The sequence below is a fragment of the Hyposmocoma kahamanoa genome, unplaced genomic scaffold, assembly GCF_003589595.1.
Source record: "Hyposmocoma kahamanoa isolate Upper Pololo Valley unplaced genomic scaffold, ASM358959v1 224, whole genome shotgun sequence".
In the NCBI taxonomy this organism is placed as follows: domain Eukaryota; kingdom Metazoa; phylum Arthropoda; class Insecta; order Lepidoptera; family Cosmopterigidae; genus Hyposmocoma; species Hyposmocoma kahamanoa.
In genome coordinates this window covers 5,692,907-5,712,439 of record NW_020653743.1, presented here as the reverse complement: position 1 = coordinate 5,712,439, position 19,533 = coordinate 5,692,907, and the positions used below count along the sequence as shown (strand labels likewise).

At 36.2% G+C, this 19,533-nt stretch overlaps 1 protein-coding gene across 1 annotated transcript in view; it reads right to left on the bottom strand.

The window, feature by feature from the left end:
* The window catches only part of LOC113228264, a 74,986-nt gene extending 57,053 nt beyond the window's left edge, over window positions 1–17,933 (bottom strand). The window contains exon 1 of the mRNA XM_026461530.1: window positions 17,704–17,933. Within this exon, the coding sequence (XP_026317315.1) occupies window positions 17,704–17,803 (100 nt within the window). The 5' untranslated portion in view covers window positions 17,804–17,933. The remainder of the gene's footprint in view (window positions 1–17,703) is intronic.
* Between the last annotated feature and the right edge of the window lie 1,600 nt (window positions 17,934–19,533).

Genomic DNA, 19,533 nt, shown 5'->3' with positions numbered 1-19,533 from the left:
ATTAGTTGAAGAACGGCTTTGAACTAAATCCATAGTGCAATTACACCAGTTCAGTGCCTGTAATACCTAATAAATTTTTTTATGCTATAAAGGGACGCCTGGTGGTAAACGACACGCCTATTCATAACACTTGCAGTGCCATTCAGAGCTTTAAGTCGCAAAGATATATGCATGTGTCTTAATTAAGATATATGTCCTATTATGACGGGTGCAGTACCCCACCCGTCATAATAAGGCATAAAGCTGACAAGTCGTAACATATGCCTGTAGTTTCACCAGCACAATTACTCTTCAAAACCGAAACACAGTAATGTTCACGTAAGAAATAGGTATAGTGGCAGTACTGCACCCGTAGTAATTCGTCCAGGGTAGTACTACCCTGGACGAATTATTACACAAGGCTCTAATGTCTAAAGAAATAAATCTAAAGATCCACGATGGTCTAATTTGTTAGGAGACACATATTCAAAAAAAAAATCCCCAAGTCCGGCTAAGAATCGATCTACCTCAGCTCGAATTTCAATTTTTCTAGTATTAATATGGTTCATTTTGCTTGGGTCGAACGACAGGGCAACTGCATTTATTTCAGAATTAACTTTTATACAAACGAATTTAGAAAAGAAAGCCATTTGAAAAATGTAGGTTATCGTATATACATCGCATATACTATACGTGTTCTATTTAGTTCAATTGATATTAAAAAAATCATTGGTATATGTAAAGTATCTATTGAATACAGCGGTTTTCTTGTAAAATTGATAAGTTTTTTCCTATCGCTAAAATTAAAAAAAAAAATTATACTGATCAGTGTACATCCTCAATTTTACTATATTTTTTCCAAAGTTATTGATTCAACAGTTTCACTGCGGAATCAACCAAAGCCATTGGAGGTTTTACCGGCTCTTAGTACCAAAGAAACGAAATTTAACTACAGTAGTACCTACTCACAACGCCCAGACCGTAAACTTTGGAAAAAAAATCTAATTGATTTTAACAGAAGTCAAAATCGAAACGTGTCCCGAAATGCCCGAGTGCTTAAGCACTTAAAGTTGTTTAATGGTTACTTTATTTTTTATGTCCCAGTTTTATCAGAAAACGTAATGTCCAGAAGGTTTGGATTTAAAAAGAAAAAATCCATGATTAATGACCATAACAAAATAGTTTCTGATGACAATGCTGCCGACTGTATACATTAACTGGTGGCACATTATGATTGCAGGCGTATGGCCTTGAGGGCAAGGAGACTGCAGTTTCACCATGAAGGAAGACAAATTATGTAGAAATCTGGTGTCGGATGTCCGTGCTACAACTTGAGGCATACAATTGGAGTCTTCCAAGTACCTTATATTGTGTTTTCGAGTTATCGACCATGACTTATTATGCTGCTCCTGTTTAAAAACGGAATTATTCGTTTGGATCTTACTCTGCCTCTACCACGAATTTACAGTGACAGAGTTGTCGTCAGCAACCGCGTAAGAGCGTTTGAGCACTACGATCCGAAATATCAGAGATCATTTTATCTCAAGGTGTACAAGCGATATATGTATTTTCTCGAATTCAAATCGGACTTAGTGACATCCGAAGTGGGTCCGAGTTTTCAAGATTTGTACATAGGGTACACTTTCCGGAACTGGCCACTTACATAAACAATATTTAAAAAGTAATTACAGCATGTGAAAATAGAACTCTTTGGCTGTAGAATACAGTTTGTTTCATCTGACTGTCACTTGTTTTCACATTGTGGCGTTATTTTAGAAATTGGTTGTCTACATCACCATGGACTTAACTCGTGAATTTTTTTTCACGAGACTTTAAGTGTAATGTAACAGCTCAGCGGAACTTCACTCGGCTTCAAACTGCTTTTGGCAATGAAGCACCATTCAAGACGACTATTTATAGCTGGTTTGCAGAATTAAAACGCGGTCGTGTGAATCTCAGTGACGAATTTCGTGATGGTCGCCCGTCCACTGCTGCGAACAACAAAAACTGCGATGCTGTGCGCCGTATGATCAAAACAGACAGGCATGTGACATATCCTGAGATTCAGGCATCTTCAGGCACAGGCATGAGTCAAATACAATACTACACAAACATTTGGGTGTGAAAAAGCTGTGCTCTCGGTAGGACCCCCCACACAATTTGACTGAGGCTCAAAAAACGGATCGCGTCACTTGGTGCAATGCCATGCTTACCAGATTCAACGAAGAATCAGATATGGTGTAGAACATAGTAACAAGTGACGAAATATGGATTTGTAGTTACGATCCCAAAACACAGCAGCAATCAAGCGTATGGGTTTTTCGAAACCAACCAAAGTGGCGCGCGTGCAAAGTGCCCCTAAGCGGATGATTGTTGGTTTTTTTTTATAAAACTGGACACGTCGTTACTGTTGCCTTGGAGAATCGTTGTACCGTCAATAGTGATTGGTAGACGACCATTTGTTTGCCGGAAGTTATTGACAAACTCCGGAAATATAACCTTAAACGCCGTATCACCTTGCACCACGATAATGCCAGTTCTCACACGGCCAGACAGACAAATGAATTTTTGAAGTTGTTCACCCCGCGTACAGTCGACCTGGCACCTTGTGACTATTATTTATTTCCAAAAATTAAGAACCAGTTATGTGGTCAACGATTTTCATCACCTGAAGAGGCTGTCGAAGAGTATGAAAAATATGTTTCACAGATGTCACGGAGGAGTGGCATAAATGTTTTCAAAATTGGCTCATCGTATGAAAAAGTGCATTAACGCTAACGGAGATATTTTGAGAAACAATAAATTCATTTCTGACCATTTATAGTATTTTTTTCTTATTCATTCCGGAAACTTTAAGTGTGCCACACGTACATTTAGAAATAGATCATTGACGATATTTATTATATTTTTTTTTATTAAAGAATAATAAATAAGAATTTGACCTCCATCTCACCTGATGTAAAGTGACGATGAGGCTGACGATGAAGCATGCACACCCAAATAACGCTTATTCATTCGCGCCTTACAAAGGCCCAAGCTATATCGTTCAGGGAATATGCCTGCAGGCAAGGAATTCCACTCCAGAGCCATTCGCCATATAACTGTAAAAGCGTAACGCTTCGTGCGAATCTTTGGAATATCTACAACATAAGGGTGGAACCCCAGCCTACCTCTTCTCTCCCGATGATGGAAAGGTGAAGGCGGAATCAAATCGTGCAATTCAATCGCACGCTCTCCATGATATGGACAGATCAAGATAACCTGCAAGAGCTAAATGGGTCACTACCATGGATTTTTGTCATCTAAGTACGCAAAGGCGGTATAATAACCTATCGTGTAGTTTTTGTTTCACTAGTTTTAAACCTCGTAAATGGCTGATTTTGAACATCAACTGGATTTTTTTGCCCCGAAGAATTAATAATTTATTCCTAGTATTAATGTTTATCACTATTTTTTGATAAATAATACTAATTCTTCTTAACAGAAACTTAATATTATTTATTGTGACGCCGATGAGAAATGGTAATTTCTTTAAACTTCTCTCTCACTTATTAAAAATTGTGTAATATCGCAATTATCGTCGGACGACTATCGTTCTATCTCTTCCCATTGTGACGACAGTCTGTCGTCGCAACGTCAAAAAAGTCGTGAACGACAGTCAATCGTGTTGTTCTACGTGTGGACAACTTCATTTAAATATATACGACACTTTAAACTGCACGGCTATCAGCCCGCCATTTTCGCTTAGTGTGTTATGGTCGTGTATGTGTATCTCGCGCAAAACTTGAAAATCCGCAGAAAGGCAGACACAAACAAAGACTTCAAACTTATAACTCCCCTGTTCTTGCTTGTGGGTTAAAAGATACTACTACGGTGTCGTTAAACCGTATTCCTTTTCTCTGCTGTTTAGTCAAAAGCTTTTTGAAACGAAACAAGACAGATAATGTGAAAGCTTCAATCTTCATAAAAGGAAGATACAACGATGCGCTGAAGACCTCTTGCTCACACAAATGAAGAAGACCTACACGATGAACTTTAATAAATCGCCCCATCCCATTCTTTACCTGCCTGTATAAGTACACGTATATTGATCTACGCTTATGATAAACAACATAAGGTAAAGGTGTAGGCCAAAAATAACACAATGGGTTAAGTAAATATAATTATTTAAGACCGGTTTGAATAGGTGTTCAAGTACTACCAACAAACAGGGTTCGAAATTGTTTATATTTTATTTTCATTGATAATTACCATGACAATTATTCAACATAATATATTCGATAATTATCCATTCCCTAAAAATGACAAGAAAAAACCAAATAAACACGAAGTAAAATCTTTGGGAAAACGATTTGGATTGCGACTTTTTTTTTGATACGTTTCGGATACAAACACATTGCTAGCATTAGCATTTCATTGTTCCAATTAATTTTATAAATATCAAATAATTATAGAAGTATATTTACCAAGATAGTCATTATGATAATTATCTATAATAATTATTACTTCGAACCCTGATTACCAAAACGCATAACAAATCTTACTTTTAAGTTTCAGTATTTACCCGAACACACCGAACCTAAATAAAAGGGTAATGATTGAAACCAATAAAGAAAGTAAAGAATTGTATTGCTCGACAGATTAGTTAGAATGTTTGTGCTCAACACCTAAGTATAGGGCTTCCGTGCCCAGACGAGCTGGGTGGTGACTCATTAATGGATTCGACCTTCCACTCGCCCGCATTATCGCCTCTTGTTTTATTTATAAAGAATCCTGTCGCACTCCGACTTGAATGGACCTTTTCCTCAACTAAACTCACACGTTAGTCGTAGGATGTTACCGTTATGTTATTAGTTCTTTAAACAACGTTTCTAAATTCAACCCTAATTCCGATTATCTATATCAGAGGTTCCCAGACTTCTTTACTCATAGACTTTCAAAATTTAGCTGGTTCCGGTGGACCCCTGGAGCTACATTTCTACAATATTCCATATCCAAATAATTTTTGTCACGCCAACGTAGACCCCCGTCGAGTCTCCCGTGGACCCCTGGGGGTCCACTTGAACCACTTTGGGAACTAAGGATCTATATCATATTCATCAACCCATTAGACGTTCCACACTCTCTCTCTTTTATGATACCAAGTGACGGGACGAACAAGTCCTGCGCCTGCGACACCCCTGTCCAGACCAGTTTCAGTGTCACTCAGAGCTTTAAATCGCAAAGATCTGAGAGGCACTTCCACTGCGCCCGTAACTCTGATATATGTTAACAAGTCCCATGTGCCTCTAATTTCACCAGCAACCTTACCTTCAAGACCGGAACGCAGTAATGCTCACTTTACAACTTGGCGGCAGAAAAAGATAAGGTGGCAGTATTTCCCTGGATGAACTCATTCGCAAGAAGCTCTACTGCTACTAAAAATACATACTTAGGGTATCTAAGGCATACACTATAATGCTTGCTAACGTGGTGAAAAAAATTTTCAATGGGCGTAACTGGCACAGTTGCTGCTCTGATGATATTGTTATATGTTCTGTTTTGTATTGTTGTATGTGGCAAATCTAAAATCGTAATTCCGAGTAATTCCCTTATACATTTCTCCATACCAATAAATTTTATCTGGTCATAAAATGCAAAACAACGAAGTTACGCCCATTCTATTGTCTTTGTAAACTTTACATTAGATGTTATTACTATATGTAAATAAAGGCTTAATTAGAACACGCTTTTATGAGTTTAACCTGTTACTACGTAAAATCCTGCTTATCGATTTTCAACTCGCTTCCCACACGTTTGTATTCAATCCAAATTTTGTAGACTTCTGTTAAATATGACATTGTACGTCACAATGCAACACCACAGGGTGTAACGTGGTGTAACTACATGTCGACATTGGAAAGCAATCCTGTCGTGTCTCGTAAAATTGAGAAAATTATTTTTTTTATATACCGTACATGTAACCAAATACTGTTATAACTCAAAAGTAATGAATTGAGAAAACTTAATTTGAAAATTAAAAAAAAGTACTGAATAGATCTTATTGAGAATAAAGTGAACTTTCAAATCGTGTGTGTTTCAAGTGCGATATTTGGAATCAGAAAATATCCGAAATTATTCGTCTAGGAGTCTGTTATGATGAGATGTTACGATAATATTTTTTTATTACACGACGTCGATATTTGACGAAACACACAAGAAAATGCTGTAAATAAAACTTTACAGGTTCTGTTTTCACAAGTTCCATTTTTATATATACGTCAAGATTGCTTTCCAGTTTCGTCGATGTGGAAGATTGCAAAAATCGGTATAATATACTAGAAAATCGTATTAGGGAAAGAATGGAATTAAAAGTCTTTTTAAGCACTTCCAAGAAAAATCAATATACTATGATAATTAACTATGGTATGGATAACAAATGATAGCTAACTACGGAAGCTAAAGCAGTATACCAAGTGGAGTTATTTACTCTACTGGTAGAAAAACTCCAACTACAACTACAAATTTTCCCTATGTGATTTTTGCAGGTATTTTTTTTGTTTTTATAATAATTATTATACGCCATTTACGCCAGTAATAATTATTATATTATTTATATAGGAAATAATAAAAGGTCTAAAAAGCTGAAATTGCAGCGAACTACGACTAACTTTTTTTTGGGGATTGATGTTGCTCGTTTCCGTGGGTTTACCCTCGAACCCCTACAAGTGACTCCTGTGTGGTGCTAACGAGCAACAACTACCGGTGGTAGGCTTCGGCCGTGGCTGGTAACCACCCTCCCGACGCAGTCGAGTCGAGTCTGAACAGTTGCATTGCGTCCAACGATGAGTAGTAGCTGTACTGCCACACTGAGCACTCGGTTCTCTAGGCTAGCGGGATGCACCGCTGGCCGACTGTGGGAAGTTGCAAGCCCAAGTAGCGGGAAAGCCACCCGTGAAATGCTGCCTCGCCACCCAGCGAAAAGTCCCGGAATGCTCCACCTTGCCGGTTGGCGACCGGAGGGGAGGACCAGGTGGCCATCTCCGTGGGGGTTCGGGCGTCCCCGCAGTCACCAAACCGATTGTACACTCGTGTGGCAGTGTGAGTTTGCTGCTTGGTTGGACGACGCAATGTCTCGTTCAACTGCCTTCCTCCTGCCTATTCGCTTCTCCAATTTAAAATTATGAGTCACAAAAAACGAATACATTTTTCACAGCGGTTGCAAGTCCTCCCATTAAAAGTGCACATCACCAACATCAGAGGGCTGCACTCAAATATCGAAGAGGTCCACCACCACCTGGAAACCGATAAACCGCAGCTGCTGTTCCTCACCGAGACGCAGATCAGATGTCCGACTGACACGGCGTACCTCAGCTACCCAGGATACACTCTGGAACACAGGTTTCTACCTCGTGCCGGAGTCTGTGTGTACGTTCGTGATGACGCAAGAATCTGTGTCAAGCGTCTTAAGAACCTTGAGGCACCGAGTTTTTCTGTTTTGTGGCTTCTGGTTGACACAGGAGTTACCCAAATAGTATACTGCTGTGTCTACTGCTCGCACAGTGGAGATCAGGAGACAACCAAGCTGTTTCAACATCTGAGCGAGACGTCTGATGAGGTCCTGCTCAGGTATCCAGCGCAGCTAGGCATCCTGGGGGACTTCAATGCATACCATCAAGAATGGTTGTTCCCATACCAGATAACCGATCATGCTGGGAGAAAGACGCGAAAACTTGCGTTATCGCTAAGCCTTTCCCAGCTTGTCAGTGGCGTCACAAGGATCTCAGATGTTGAGTCTCATACGGCTAATTGCTTGGACCTACTGCTAACAACTGATCCAGACCGATATTCGGTAGTTGTGGATGCACCATTGAGTACCTCTGACCACTGTCTGGTGAAAGCTATATCCGTATACTCTCCACCCGACCGACGTACGTACGTAGTACGAGACGGGCGTGGCGATACAAGTTAGCAGATTGGGACGAAATGCGCCATTTTTTGCTTCCTATCCCTGGCAGGCTTGCTTTACTTCAGGAGATTCGTCGAGCTGTGCTGATGCTGTAGTTGCGGTCTTGCGTTGGGCATGGAGTATTATATACCATACTTCGATATACCCAATGGACCCCAAGCACGTCGTCGTAGTCGTGCTGAAGCACAAAAACTGTCTGCGTACCAAGCTTGGGCAGATGCTCGACTACGCAAAACTCCGAATACTCGGAATCTGAAGAGAGCCTTAATAAAGCCGCCAAGAAGAGCAAAAGTGTGTTACGCAGGGCCAAGTTCGAGCATGTGCGCCGCATAGGGGTCAAGCTTGCTTCTTTTCCAGCAGGCAGCAAGCCCTTTTGGTCCCTGGCCAAAGCGGTCGAAAAAAACTTTAGTAGCCACCCATTACCATCTCTGCTGAGGCCAGACGGTTTGCTGGCCCATACAGCGGAAGAGAAGGCGAATTTCTTCGCCTCACTCTTTGCAGAGAGTTCGCATCTGGATGCCGCAGGATACCTACCACCTTCTTTACCACAGACTGGATGCGCTATGGCGGCAGTTCGCATACGCCAAAAAGAGGTACTCAGAACTCTGCGAAGTCTAGACGTGCATAAAGCTAGCGGACCAGATGGAATTCCAGCAATAGTCCTGCGTAACTGTGCGCCTGGGTTGTCTCCTATTTTCACACGCTTGTATCGCTTCTCGCTTCAGACTGAGAACTACAGTTCCCAAGTCATGGAAGCTTGCAAATGTGCAACCAGTGCCTAAAAAAGGAAGCAGAGCTGACCTTGTCAATTATAGACATATCTCAGTCACTTCCATACTCTACAAGGCTATGGAACGTGTACTTAACAACCGTCTCCTGTCGTACCTTGAAGACAACGATCTCCTCAGTGATCGCCAGTACTGAGTATGAAGAGGGCGATCTACTGGGGATCTTCTTGTGTATGCCTCTCACTTATGGAGCGAGGCTATGGAACAGCGTGGTGAATCTATTGCAGTATCTTTAGACATTTCCAAGGCCTTTGACAGGGTCTTGGCAGGAAGCTTGGCATCCTTTCCAAGGTAAGGCGATACTTCTCATCGGGACAGTTGCTTCAGCTGTACCAAGCACAAGTCCGGTCGTGTACGGAGTACTGCTGCCACTTACGGGATGGCTCTGCTAAATACCAACTGGCCACCTTGGATTCAATAGACAAGAATGCTAAGAGGCTTATAGGTGACTCGGAACTAGAAGAGGCGACGCTCCAGAGCCTTGAACACCGCCGTAGAGTTGCTAGCTTATCGGTATTCTACAAGATATATCACAGAGAGTGTGCGATGAAATTGCATAATTTGATTCCGCCTTTCCATCATCGGGAGACTAGACGTGGGCAGGGATTCCACCCCTATGTTATGGATATTCCCCGGATTCGCACGAAGCGTTTCGTTTCCACGTTTATACACAACAACTAAAAACTTGTTCCCATAACAATTCTACGAAAAAAAAAACTGTGGGTATTTCCGAATAATATACTAAAGACCCGAAAGAAAAATTAACTTACCGATGCTATGTCCCATGTTGTCACTAATAATAGCATTTCCAATAATGGAATAGTTTAACCAACACCAAAATTTATGAAATGTATCTAAGGTTGACGAACGTGGCTGCATAACATTAATTTATTTACATTATTATCTTAATTAAATTACTTTTGTTTTGATGTCCTAAATGTTGTAGATAAGACTTGGTCCTATGAAGGTGGAAGCCTATAATCAGTGGTTTATGACTATTTAATGATTATTATTAGTGTTATTTTATTATTATTATTATTATTATTATTATTTAGAAGTATTGGACAAGTATAATTAATAATAATAGTATAATTCGCATGCCTTGATGGGACGTCATGGCGATCATAAAATAAATGTTATCATCTTTATTGTACCCATGATGACGAATAAAATTATTTGATTTGACTTGATTTGAGGTCACTTTTAAATTTTTAATTTACGATAAAAATGGCTAACAATAGTTTTCGATAAAATATGTGTAAATTCAGTTGGTACGGTAGTATTACGTCAGCAAAATTGTATTTTTTTTAATTAGAATTAAATCAAATCAAATAATTTATTTCTTTGTGACACACAGGTTATAAAGTTGTTACAAGAATGAATTTCGAATCACTGTGATCCGCCTTATGGCATACAAAGTTTTCTTAATTTTAATAATTCTCATGCAATAATTTGTAATATTATTATAATCATGCAGTCCAATTAACGCAACCTAATACTAATGAAACGTAACGTAGTAAAATAATAATCAATAACAAATTTAATAATATAAAATGTAAACTTTATAAGAAATCTTCAATATTAAAGAATGTCATATCATTTAGGTCATTCAATAATAATTTCTTAATTAAATTAACAAAGTAATATCGTAATTTTGTTCACTTTTATTAATACCCATTATATATATGTGTCTGGAAAAATAATAAAACAATTAAATTTGACACAGTAGCAGGATTATTTATAATTTACGAAAAAGTATCACACAAGATCCAAATGACGAATACGATCGTTGAATGTGAAAGTAACCCCATTCAAAACTGTATTTGTAAAATTAAGCTTTGCAAATACCGTGCTGTTTTCTTTCTTTAAAAATGGTAACTAACGGGCATGTTTAAACTGAGTTCAAAGTACAAGTAAAGCATGAAGTAAAAATACAATCTAGTACAGTACTCACTGTTTGCCACTTCCCGCCTCTCCGGAGGAATCTGCTATTTTATTCTCTTCCGACAGTGAATGGCTGTAGCATCGGGACTAACCCTTGAGGGCCTCGGAATAAGTGTGCTTCAGAATTCCAACTTTTTCTTATTCAATTTACTGATACTCGATCTGATCTTTTGACACGTGCTTATTGACATTTTATTCAATTTTTTTTTTTTCAAAATAATAATAATAAATAACGCACACACTCAACATAGCCCCGCACTAGGGAAACCCTGTGTCGCGGGTGCCATGGATACACACATAGACAACCACAAATTACACCCAAACTCACGAGAGAAATAATTGTAGGCCATACAACTATTTCTCTCGGCCCGGGAATCGAACCTGGGACCTCTGCGTGGCAGACGGTAACCGTTCGGCCACGGAGGCAGTTAATCGCGTTTGTTGTAGGTTTTCTAGGCTAATAATGATTAGAATAACAAAAAATTCGTAAACAAAATTTTATTGCTACAAAATAGCCGAAAATTTTTGTATTTTATGAAGTACTTCGATTAAAAATCGGTAAAATCTTATTGGGCATTATGTTTCAACAGCGCGTGCGCACTAGTTGTCCCGTTCCTTTTGTCTGTAGAAACTAACTCTATCTCTTACACCTACCTAATGAGGCGTGGCTTACTGACATCGATGCAGGGCGTTAAGGATTGTTTAATGGAAATTGTCGAAACAAAGAACTAATTAAATTTTATAGTCAAATATATTTCATTATTTGGGTGTTATATAAAATGTAGCGCAAAAGCAGGCACAACACATTTAAGAGGTTTTAGAACCAGTAATACGTCTGCGATGTTAAAGTCTATACAACCACAAATTACTTTGGTAGATTTCGCATAACAGTGGAAGTGTTGAATCAATCACTTTAGAAAAGATATATAGTAAAATTGAGGATATATACTGATTACTGTACGGTGTGAAAACACGATACCTAAAAATTTTCGCGATAAGAAAAAAAACACAAACTTACCTGGAAAATTTACAAGAAAACCGCTGTATTCATTATGTACTTTACATATACCAATTTTTTTTTCATATCAACTGAACTGAATAGAAAACGTATAGTATACGATATACATTTTTCAAATGGCTTTAATTCCGTTTGTTTTTACAAACGCAATACAACCGATTCAGTACGGGAAAAATTTGAATTCGTTTTGAGGTAGTACCAGATATGGTTCCTTCTTAAGGACGCAAATAATTTGTATCTATATTTGTACAAACTGCCATTATAATATTTGTAAGCGATTAGGAGAAAATAAATTTCTATTCTATTTTTGAGAAGTGTTGAATGAACACTGCGCACAACAAGTTTCAGAATAATACACCTACGAAATTTTAAGCACTACGAAAATAATTTACGATATAAAATAAAAACAAAGAGCAAATTCTATAAAGAGACATCTGTATAATCCCTGGAAGTATTCTCTAAACTCAGTCTCAACACAGTTTTGGAAGGAATAGAAAAATAAGGAAACCTCACTCGGTATTGGTGTCAATGGATTATTTTCCGTGACTCTGGACGCCTATTTTGGTGACGCCAAGTATAAACATAATCCAACCACCGAAACTAGTTCTCGATGGTAATCGAATTCATTCACTTCACGGTGACAAATGCCAAAAACCAAAGAACTTTGCATTATTCTATTATTACTGCAATAAAGACAAAATGAGCCTGTGTCAATTCCAAAACTCGACCCCAACAATTCACGCACTGAGTGTCATTGTGTGCGTGTTTAATGCAATATCAGCCATTCACCGATTCGATTAGGAATTAATTTGTGAAATCAATCGAATGAATTTTGTTGTATGTAAATTTTAGATGACTTCTTCGCACTACACCGAGGGATAGTGAGCCTTTTGTACTTGGTAATTTGCGAGGCTGTTCCGGAACTCTCTCTAGACTGCCAGAAACAATTATATTTGGAGACTTTATAAAACAGTCTTTAAATAAGACGAAATATTAGGTTACAATAAAATTCGACCAAAAAACTTGAATTTTTTTTTATAAATAATATACAAGCGCTTGGCCACAATCTCACCTGATGTTAAGCGACGATATGATCAACGATGGTACGCGTTCGCTTAAACAATGCATATTCACTCTAGGCTTGAATAGTCTCAAATTGTACTTTTTGGAAAACTCAGAGAATTCTATTCCTTTGCCGTACGAAAGGAAGAAGCAAAGCGCTTAGTGCGAATGGGTAGTATACCAACGACATAAGGATCGAGTGTTCCGGACCTTCTAGTTTACAGAAGGAGAAACGGTGAAGGTGGAACCAAATTGAAAGTTTCTGTGCACACTCCCTGAAATGTATCCGATAAAAAACCGAGAAGCAGGCTACTTTTCTGCGATGGTCGAGATTGTGTAGCTTCGACTCCACAAGAGAATTGTTGTTAATAAGTCTGCTTTTCGCCCCACTGAGTCCAACGCAGCTAAATGGCAATGGGCAGAGCCATCCCAATGGTGGCAGTAATACACGATTGAACTTACTTTATACAGATTTAAAAGCAGTTAAGGTATGAAGTACAGCCTGACCTTGTAAAGCATGCCTAGTTTTTTGGCAACAGTTTTTGCCAAGCACTCGATGATATCAAACGTATTATGTCACAAAGAAACACAGAACGCAACAATTTAAAACTAAAGGACTTATCCTATTTCCACTTTGTAATCATGTTTGTTGTCATGAGACATATTGTTCACATAAACTGTAGAACTATTAAGTGTCATGCGGGTGATAGCATATACGACGTTGTCTGAATAAATTATTTAAAAAAAAATAGTAATAAACAACCTTGTATAGTAAATATACTTCCATTATTATTTTCCACTTTGTTGTAAATGTGAGTATTCGATAAACATTAGTGGACTCATTCTTAATGGACGTAAGGATGTAACGACGTAATTTCGGCCTCATTTCATATCATCATAACAAGTCTATTAAAGTGTTTTAGCGGCTTTTGATAGCCTGTTCTCAATAAATATTAGAATAGTGACATTTTGTTTGAAATATTGGTATCACGAACAAAATATTTCTTGTGATTTTTCGTCGACACTAATTTTATCGATATATTATGTATTTATATCGAGTTCCCAGGTTTTCGCGATTTTTGGAAACACATTGGAAATGATAACAATTTTTGCGGATCTAAATCGCGCATATTTGTTTTTCCAAACAAGCCAATGTTTCGGGTTCTTTACAGGTCCCACGGCTATGGTTGGCTGGCCAACGAACGTTGTGTTGGTTTATTTGAAAAACAACATGGCATAAATGGAATGCATCTTTATGTGACAGATAACCTTGTAAGTGCATAATATAATCAATATTATAAAAGATATGTTTTCTTTATCTTATATAAGATTAGCATTAAGTGTTCTTACATTTCCTCGATTGCTACATATTGAAATGAAACTATTAAAAAATTATGAGATCGTATGAGTCTGAAATCAATGGCCGGAAATAATGGGTTAATGTGAAAAAAAAACGCATTTATCCGAAAAAATAATTTCATTTCCAAAATTGGACATTATTATTTTAAATAAAATACGTATGAATAGAGCCCTGTGTGTAAAATACGTAATGAGTATGATAAATGAGTAGACAATAATCTACATATAGATACAAGGAGTGATATAGAATGGTTGAAACCACCAAATGTTAATTAATTACTTTTTAAATTCCGGATTTCCGGAAATAGTTTTACTGTATAGTAAGGTAAAACTACTCATCTAGGAAGCTGAAGTTGGATTTGGTAACTAATCTTTCACCAAAGTAAATATATCTTGTTACATTAATAATTAAAATCATTCTTATAAGAAACGGAGTCTGTTAGCGTTAAAAAAAATCGGTCAATTTTATTAAATTTGAATGAAAAAATATTTTATGAAATTTGACCAACTTCTGCTGTTACGATTTTGAAACGAAGTCGAACATAAGAAAAAAAATTTTGATCAATTTTATCATATTTATCACTCACGCTAGACCAAAAAATTTACTATGCCAAAATTGCTTTCGCAAAAAAAGACTTAATGGTACCTAAAACTGTTTCCTTGTACCTGCTATGGTTTCCGATTTCAACATATTGTCCCATTAAAAAAAACACTGTATATCCAAAATATTCAGCTCCTTCCAAAATGAACTACAAAAATTAAACCCGCGTACGTAAATTAAGGCGAATCACTGGAGAAGCGGGAAAACCTGTTTTGCTAGATCAAATTGTGTAGGTATTTACTATTAAATAACGGACTTACAAAAAACAATTTTCACTTCTCATGCTCTTAAAGTTCGTATTTATGCTGGGTGTAGGCTGCATAAAATAGGATTTTATGCTCTAGTACATAAAATAAAAAAACTCTTACATTCAATATATCCAATTGTTGTAATTTTACATTCAATTTTGATTAAATAATCGTTGTCAAAGTCATGTTTCTGGAAGATATGTCACAATCACAAACATTCATTACAATTTGCATGAATGTATGTAAACTTATTAATGTTGAGTGAGCAATCTTAGTGTTTAATTTGCACAAATTTATATATAAAAAATTTTTGTTTTATGTTTGTCCACTATGCTTTACATTAATTATTCATCATCTGATTGCGATATAACTTTTGCGAGTTGTTAAGCCTACACCCAGTTTCTGAAGTATTTTTATTATTATTATTTCTAAAGTATTAGAAACATTTTAAAATATTAGGTGAATCAGTTGCTTCAACAAATGTGTCTAATGAACACAGCTAAAACACTGTTTTTTTCTTTCGATGGAATTGCAATGGACACCGGATTCAGCTAGTAATATAACAAAATTGAATATTTTTAAGCCATATTACAATTTAGTATAAACAGGAATGTTTGTTTAGGAAGGAATGTTTATGCAAATTTATGTAAAATCTTTTTGTAGTAATATAAAGAACAATAGTTACAAAGAATCTGAATAAAATATACTGCTCGACACCCTTGTTCACTTATATTTTTAGTTTTTGTTTGACAATTACTTTTTTTAATTTAGCTATTGTTTTAAAGGTTTTATTTTTCTATAGTTATGTTGATTTTGCAAGCTGTGTTTACTTGTAATTAACTGTGCAAATAGATAAGATCTTCATAATTTATAGTTTGTAACATTATAATAACTGTAAGGGCGCGTTCCCTTTATATCGTAACGTTTTATTTATCGCGTCTAGACTGTTCCCATATCACGACTATCGGTCGTGACTGTGTCGTGGCAGTTTATTTTATCGTTGAACGACTCTTCGTGTCTAGCTGTTCCCACTTGATCGTGACGACAATTTATCGGTTCACGGCAGCCGCCTTGTCGTTTACACTACGGAATCGTTTGAAGATGCGATTATGTGTCGTCACATTTTTATCGTGACGTTTTATTTATCGTCTGACGACTGTCGTTCTAGCTCTTCCCATTGTCACGGCAGTCTGTCGTCGTAACGTCAAAAAAGTCGTGAATGTCAGTTAATCATATTTTACTAAGTGTTAACAATTTCATTTAAAAACACAAAGCACGATACTATAAAGTGCACGACTATTTGTCGTCACGACATAATGCGGACGCGCACTAAGCAAACCAATAAATTAAAAACAAAATTATAGTGACATTTTGTAAATTTTAGTATAAAGATGTAAAAAACTTGAAAATTAACTATATTAACTATAATTATATTCATTATAACTATATTTTTTTTTTTTTTTTTATTAAAAATGGACCACTACCTAGCCCTAGAGCAAAGATGAGGTCTACGTTGGTACGAGCTCGCCCAGAAGATGCCTATTCAATCGCACCTTGAAAATATTCGGGTATATTAATTAACTATAAAAAAATATAAATAAAATAAAATATTAAATGAGAAAATATATGTTTTTCTTTTCAACCTTTATAATTGAGTATGATTTGTGATTGAAAATCAGAAATATAATAGTTTGATGTCAAATGTGTCAAATTGGACCAACGAGCTTGGAGCACATTGCTTCATGTTGATTTTTTTCAGTTTCTTCAGTTGTTTGCGTATTATAAAAATACTGATATTTTGTTATTTTGATAGTACATTAAATCTACTTTTTAATATGGATCTCAATTTTGCATGTTCCTAAAAATAAAAAATATGTTTGTTGATTCTTATAGCAGTATACATATTTTTTTTAATTTTTAGTAATTTTCTATGATAATCTATAATTTTTATAACTATTTTTTTATTAGAAGTTGTAATTTGTAATTTTGTTTACTAAAAATTACATCATTAAAACTGCTACATCTTCACAGATTGAGAAATCAATTTTCCTTTCTTAGATAATGCCCTTAAATTCTGTGGTACTTCCTACCCGGTAGCGAGTAATCGTGTCTGTGAACACCTAGCGAGTGCCGGCGGATTAAGTAATTTACCTACACACTGTACACAGCAATATTTGAACATTAATTATAACTAATTACATGTAAATAAAAATTACTTTACATTGTAATGCAAGAAATTATACAAGTACAAATGAACAGACAAAGATAATTAACTTAATGATAATTAATTATTTAATATTATTTGATTATTTTCCTTATTTATTAGAGTGTCCTGTAACTATTTGTTTCATTTCACATTTTCATCTAGCCAACTTTTTTATTTTTTAAATATAATTAATAAGAATCATTTGCATCTAATTGTAAAAGTGGCAAAAAGAACATACATTTCAATAAATTCAACTAGTATATATTAACACATACATAAATAAACGGGTATATATCATCAGGTTGGTTTCTATGTACCAAATGTAAATGTGAAATATAGTAAAAACTCAAGACCAAATCTGTGGATTATATTTACAAATAAAGCTAACAATACGCGCATTACTAACTGCCAACAGGAACTGGAACACCAAGAGTACGTGATATTGACAGCACTTGGATTATAAAGACGGATTATCGTATGAAATATTTACAAATGTGAAGCGTATTCAGCTTTCTTACGTATAACATAACAGTAAATGCCTCGCACTTACCATAAATCTTCGTAATTTCGTTGTAATTAGCTGCACTATCACAATGAACACATAAAATAAATATAGCAAAAATGGCTTCTAGCGTTCTACAGATATACATTTTTTCACACGATATGCACGTTAAACACGTGCGTTTATAACTTAAACTCCACTACTCAACCACATTTTTACAAGAATTAAGGACGAAAGCGGAAACAATCTTGGTAACGATTCATTTATTTCTTGTAAATTAGCTGCCATCAATCGAGCAAGACCCCGCCGTCTGTCATTCAACTTGTCAATAAACAATTAGGGTTGCCAAAAAACTGATTTGTTTATTTGATAATTTTTTTACGTATAAAACAGAAAATAATATAATTAATATAACAGATATAAACTTTAAAAAAAATTACCAATGCTACTCTTCGCGAATAATGACTAATTAAAATAATACTGTCGGTTCATGTAATGCGAGATGTAAATTAATACACCACAAGAGAGGTAGACGTTTGAAAAAGCGTGCAAAAAATGCACGTAATTGCCGATTTTTTAAATAGTAACACTGGTCACCACACCCGACGTATCTTTTCGTTTCATGATTAAAACAGCCGATTCTTAGAAATGTTGCAAATGAAAAATACTCAGGTCATAGAGATATGTTTATGGTGAAGAGTATGCCTAAAACGTGAGCTAATAAAATTATTGTCTGCAAAATGACTCCCCATGAAGAGTCGTATTCCAGAACTGTACTCAATGCTCAAGTCGGGACTTGAGTGTGATTTCAAACACTGGAAATACGAACCCAATCGCAAGAACTTGAGTGTCAAATATAGAGTGTATGATCTATGGACTAGAGTATGATTCTACAACACATTGTCTATGGATAGCAGACATTCTATAGACAATAGATAACGATGTATGTAACCATTAAAACGTTTCTCCCTAGAAAATAGTATTCATAGGATATTCATTGAACTACCATTTTCTTTAGTAACTGCATTAATTAACACAATGCTAAAGCTGGTTTCTAAATGTAGTAGGCACTGAATCAACAATTTACCTAATGGTAAAATCCGCACCCAGGTCTTTCCCTTGTGCCCCCTACACGCTACAAGAGACAGGCCAGTCTTGGTAATCTGTAATGCTCGGCGTCCTCGAGTAATTCGACCCCTGCGATTTTGGTAAAGAATTTTATAAATTCTTAATTACTAAATTCAAATCCATCATCAACTATTCTTGTTTTTAACCGACTTCAAATAAAGGAGGAGGTTCTTCTATTCGAGTGTATTTTTATTTTTGTATGTGTGTTACACGTTCATCGCGATAATTTGTGAACCGATTTTGATAATTATTTTTTTGTTGAAAGAGGTTACCTCAGTCCCATTTAAGGAAAATATAAACGTAGCAAACTGGGGGATGAATCCGGTTTCGCGTATTGTCCGGTAACCAATTTCAATAAAAAATAGAGTTAATTCCACAAACTTTTGAGGTTCAGTTTTTTTAGCACTCTGTACTGAGATTACGTTTGAAAAAGATAATTATTATTAATTAAATAGTTCTGGGTCGTCATTTATTTATTTTCTAGGATTTCTTCGTCTAAAACATTCACATCTTATTGTGGGTTATGGGTATTCTCAACTCTGAGATGTTTTCACGTTATACGGCAAGCTATATTTTCCATTGAAAAAAATGTTTCTTCTACAACAAACAAGAATTGGAAGTTAAGGATATTTATTTCTTGAAGCCAGTCAAGGTGGCGAGTTTATCCTTTGATTTAAGGCGAAGTAAATGCTGTAATGAGCACTCGTATATTGAGAGACACCGACATTGTGATAGATAATGGGCCCTGCT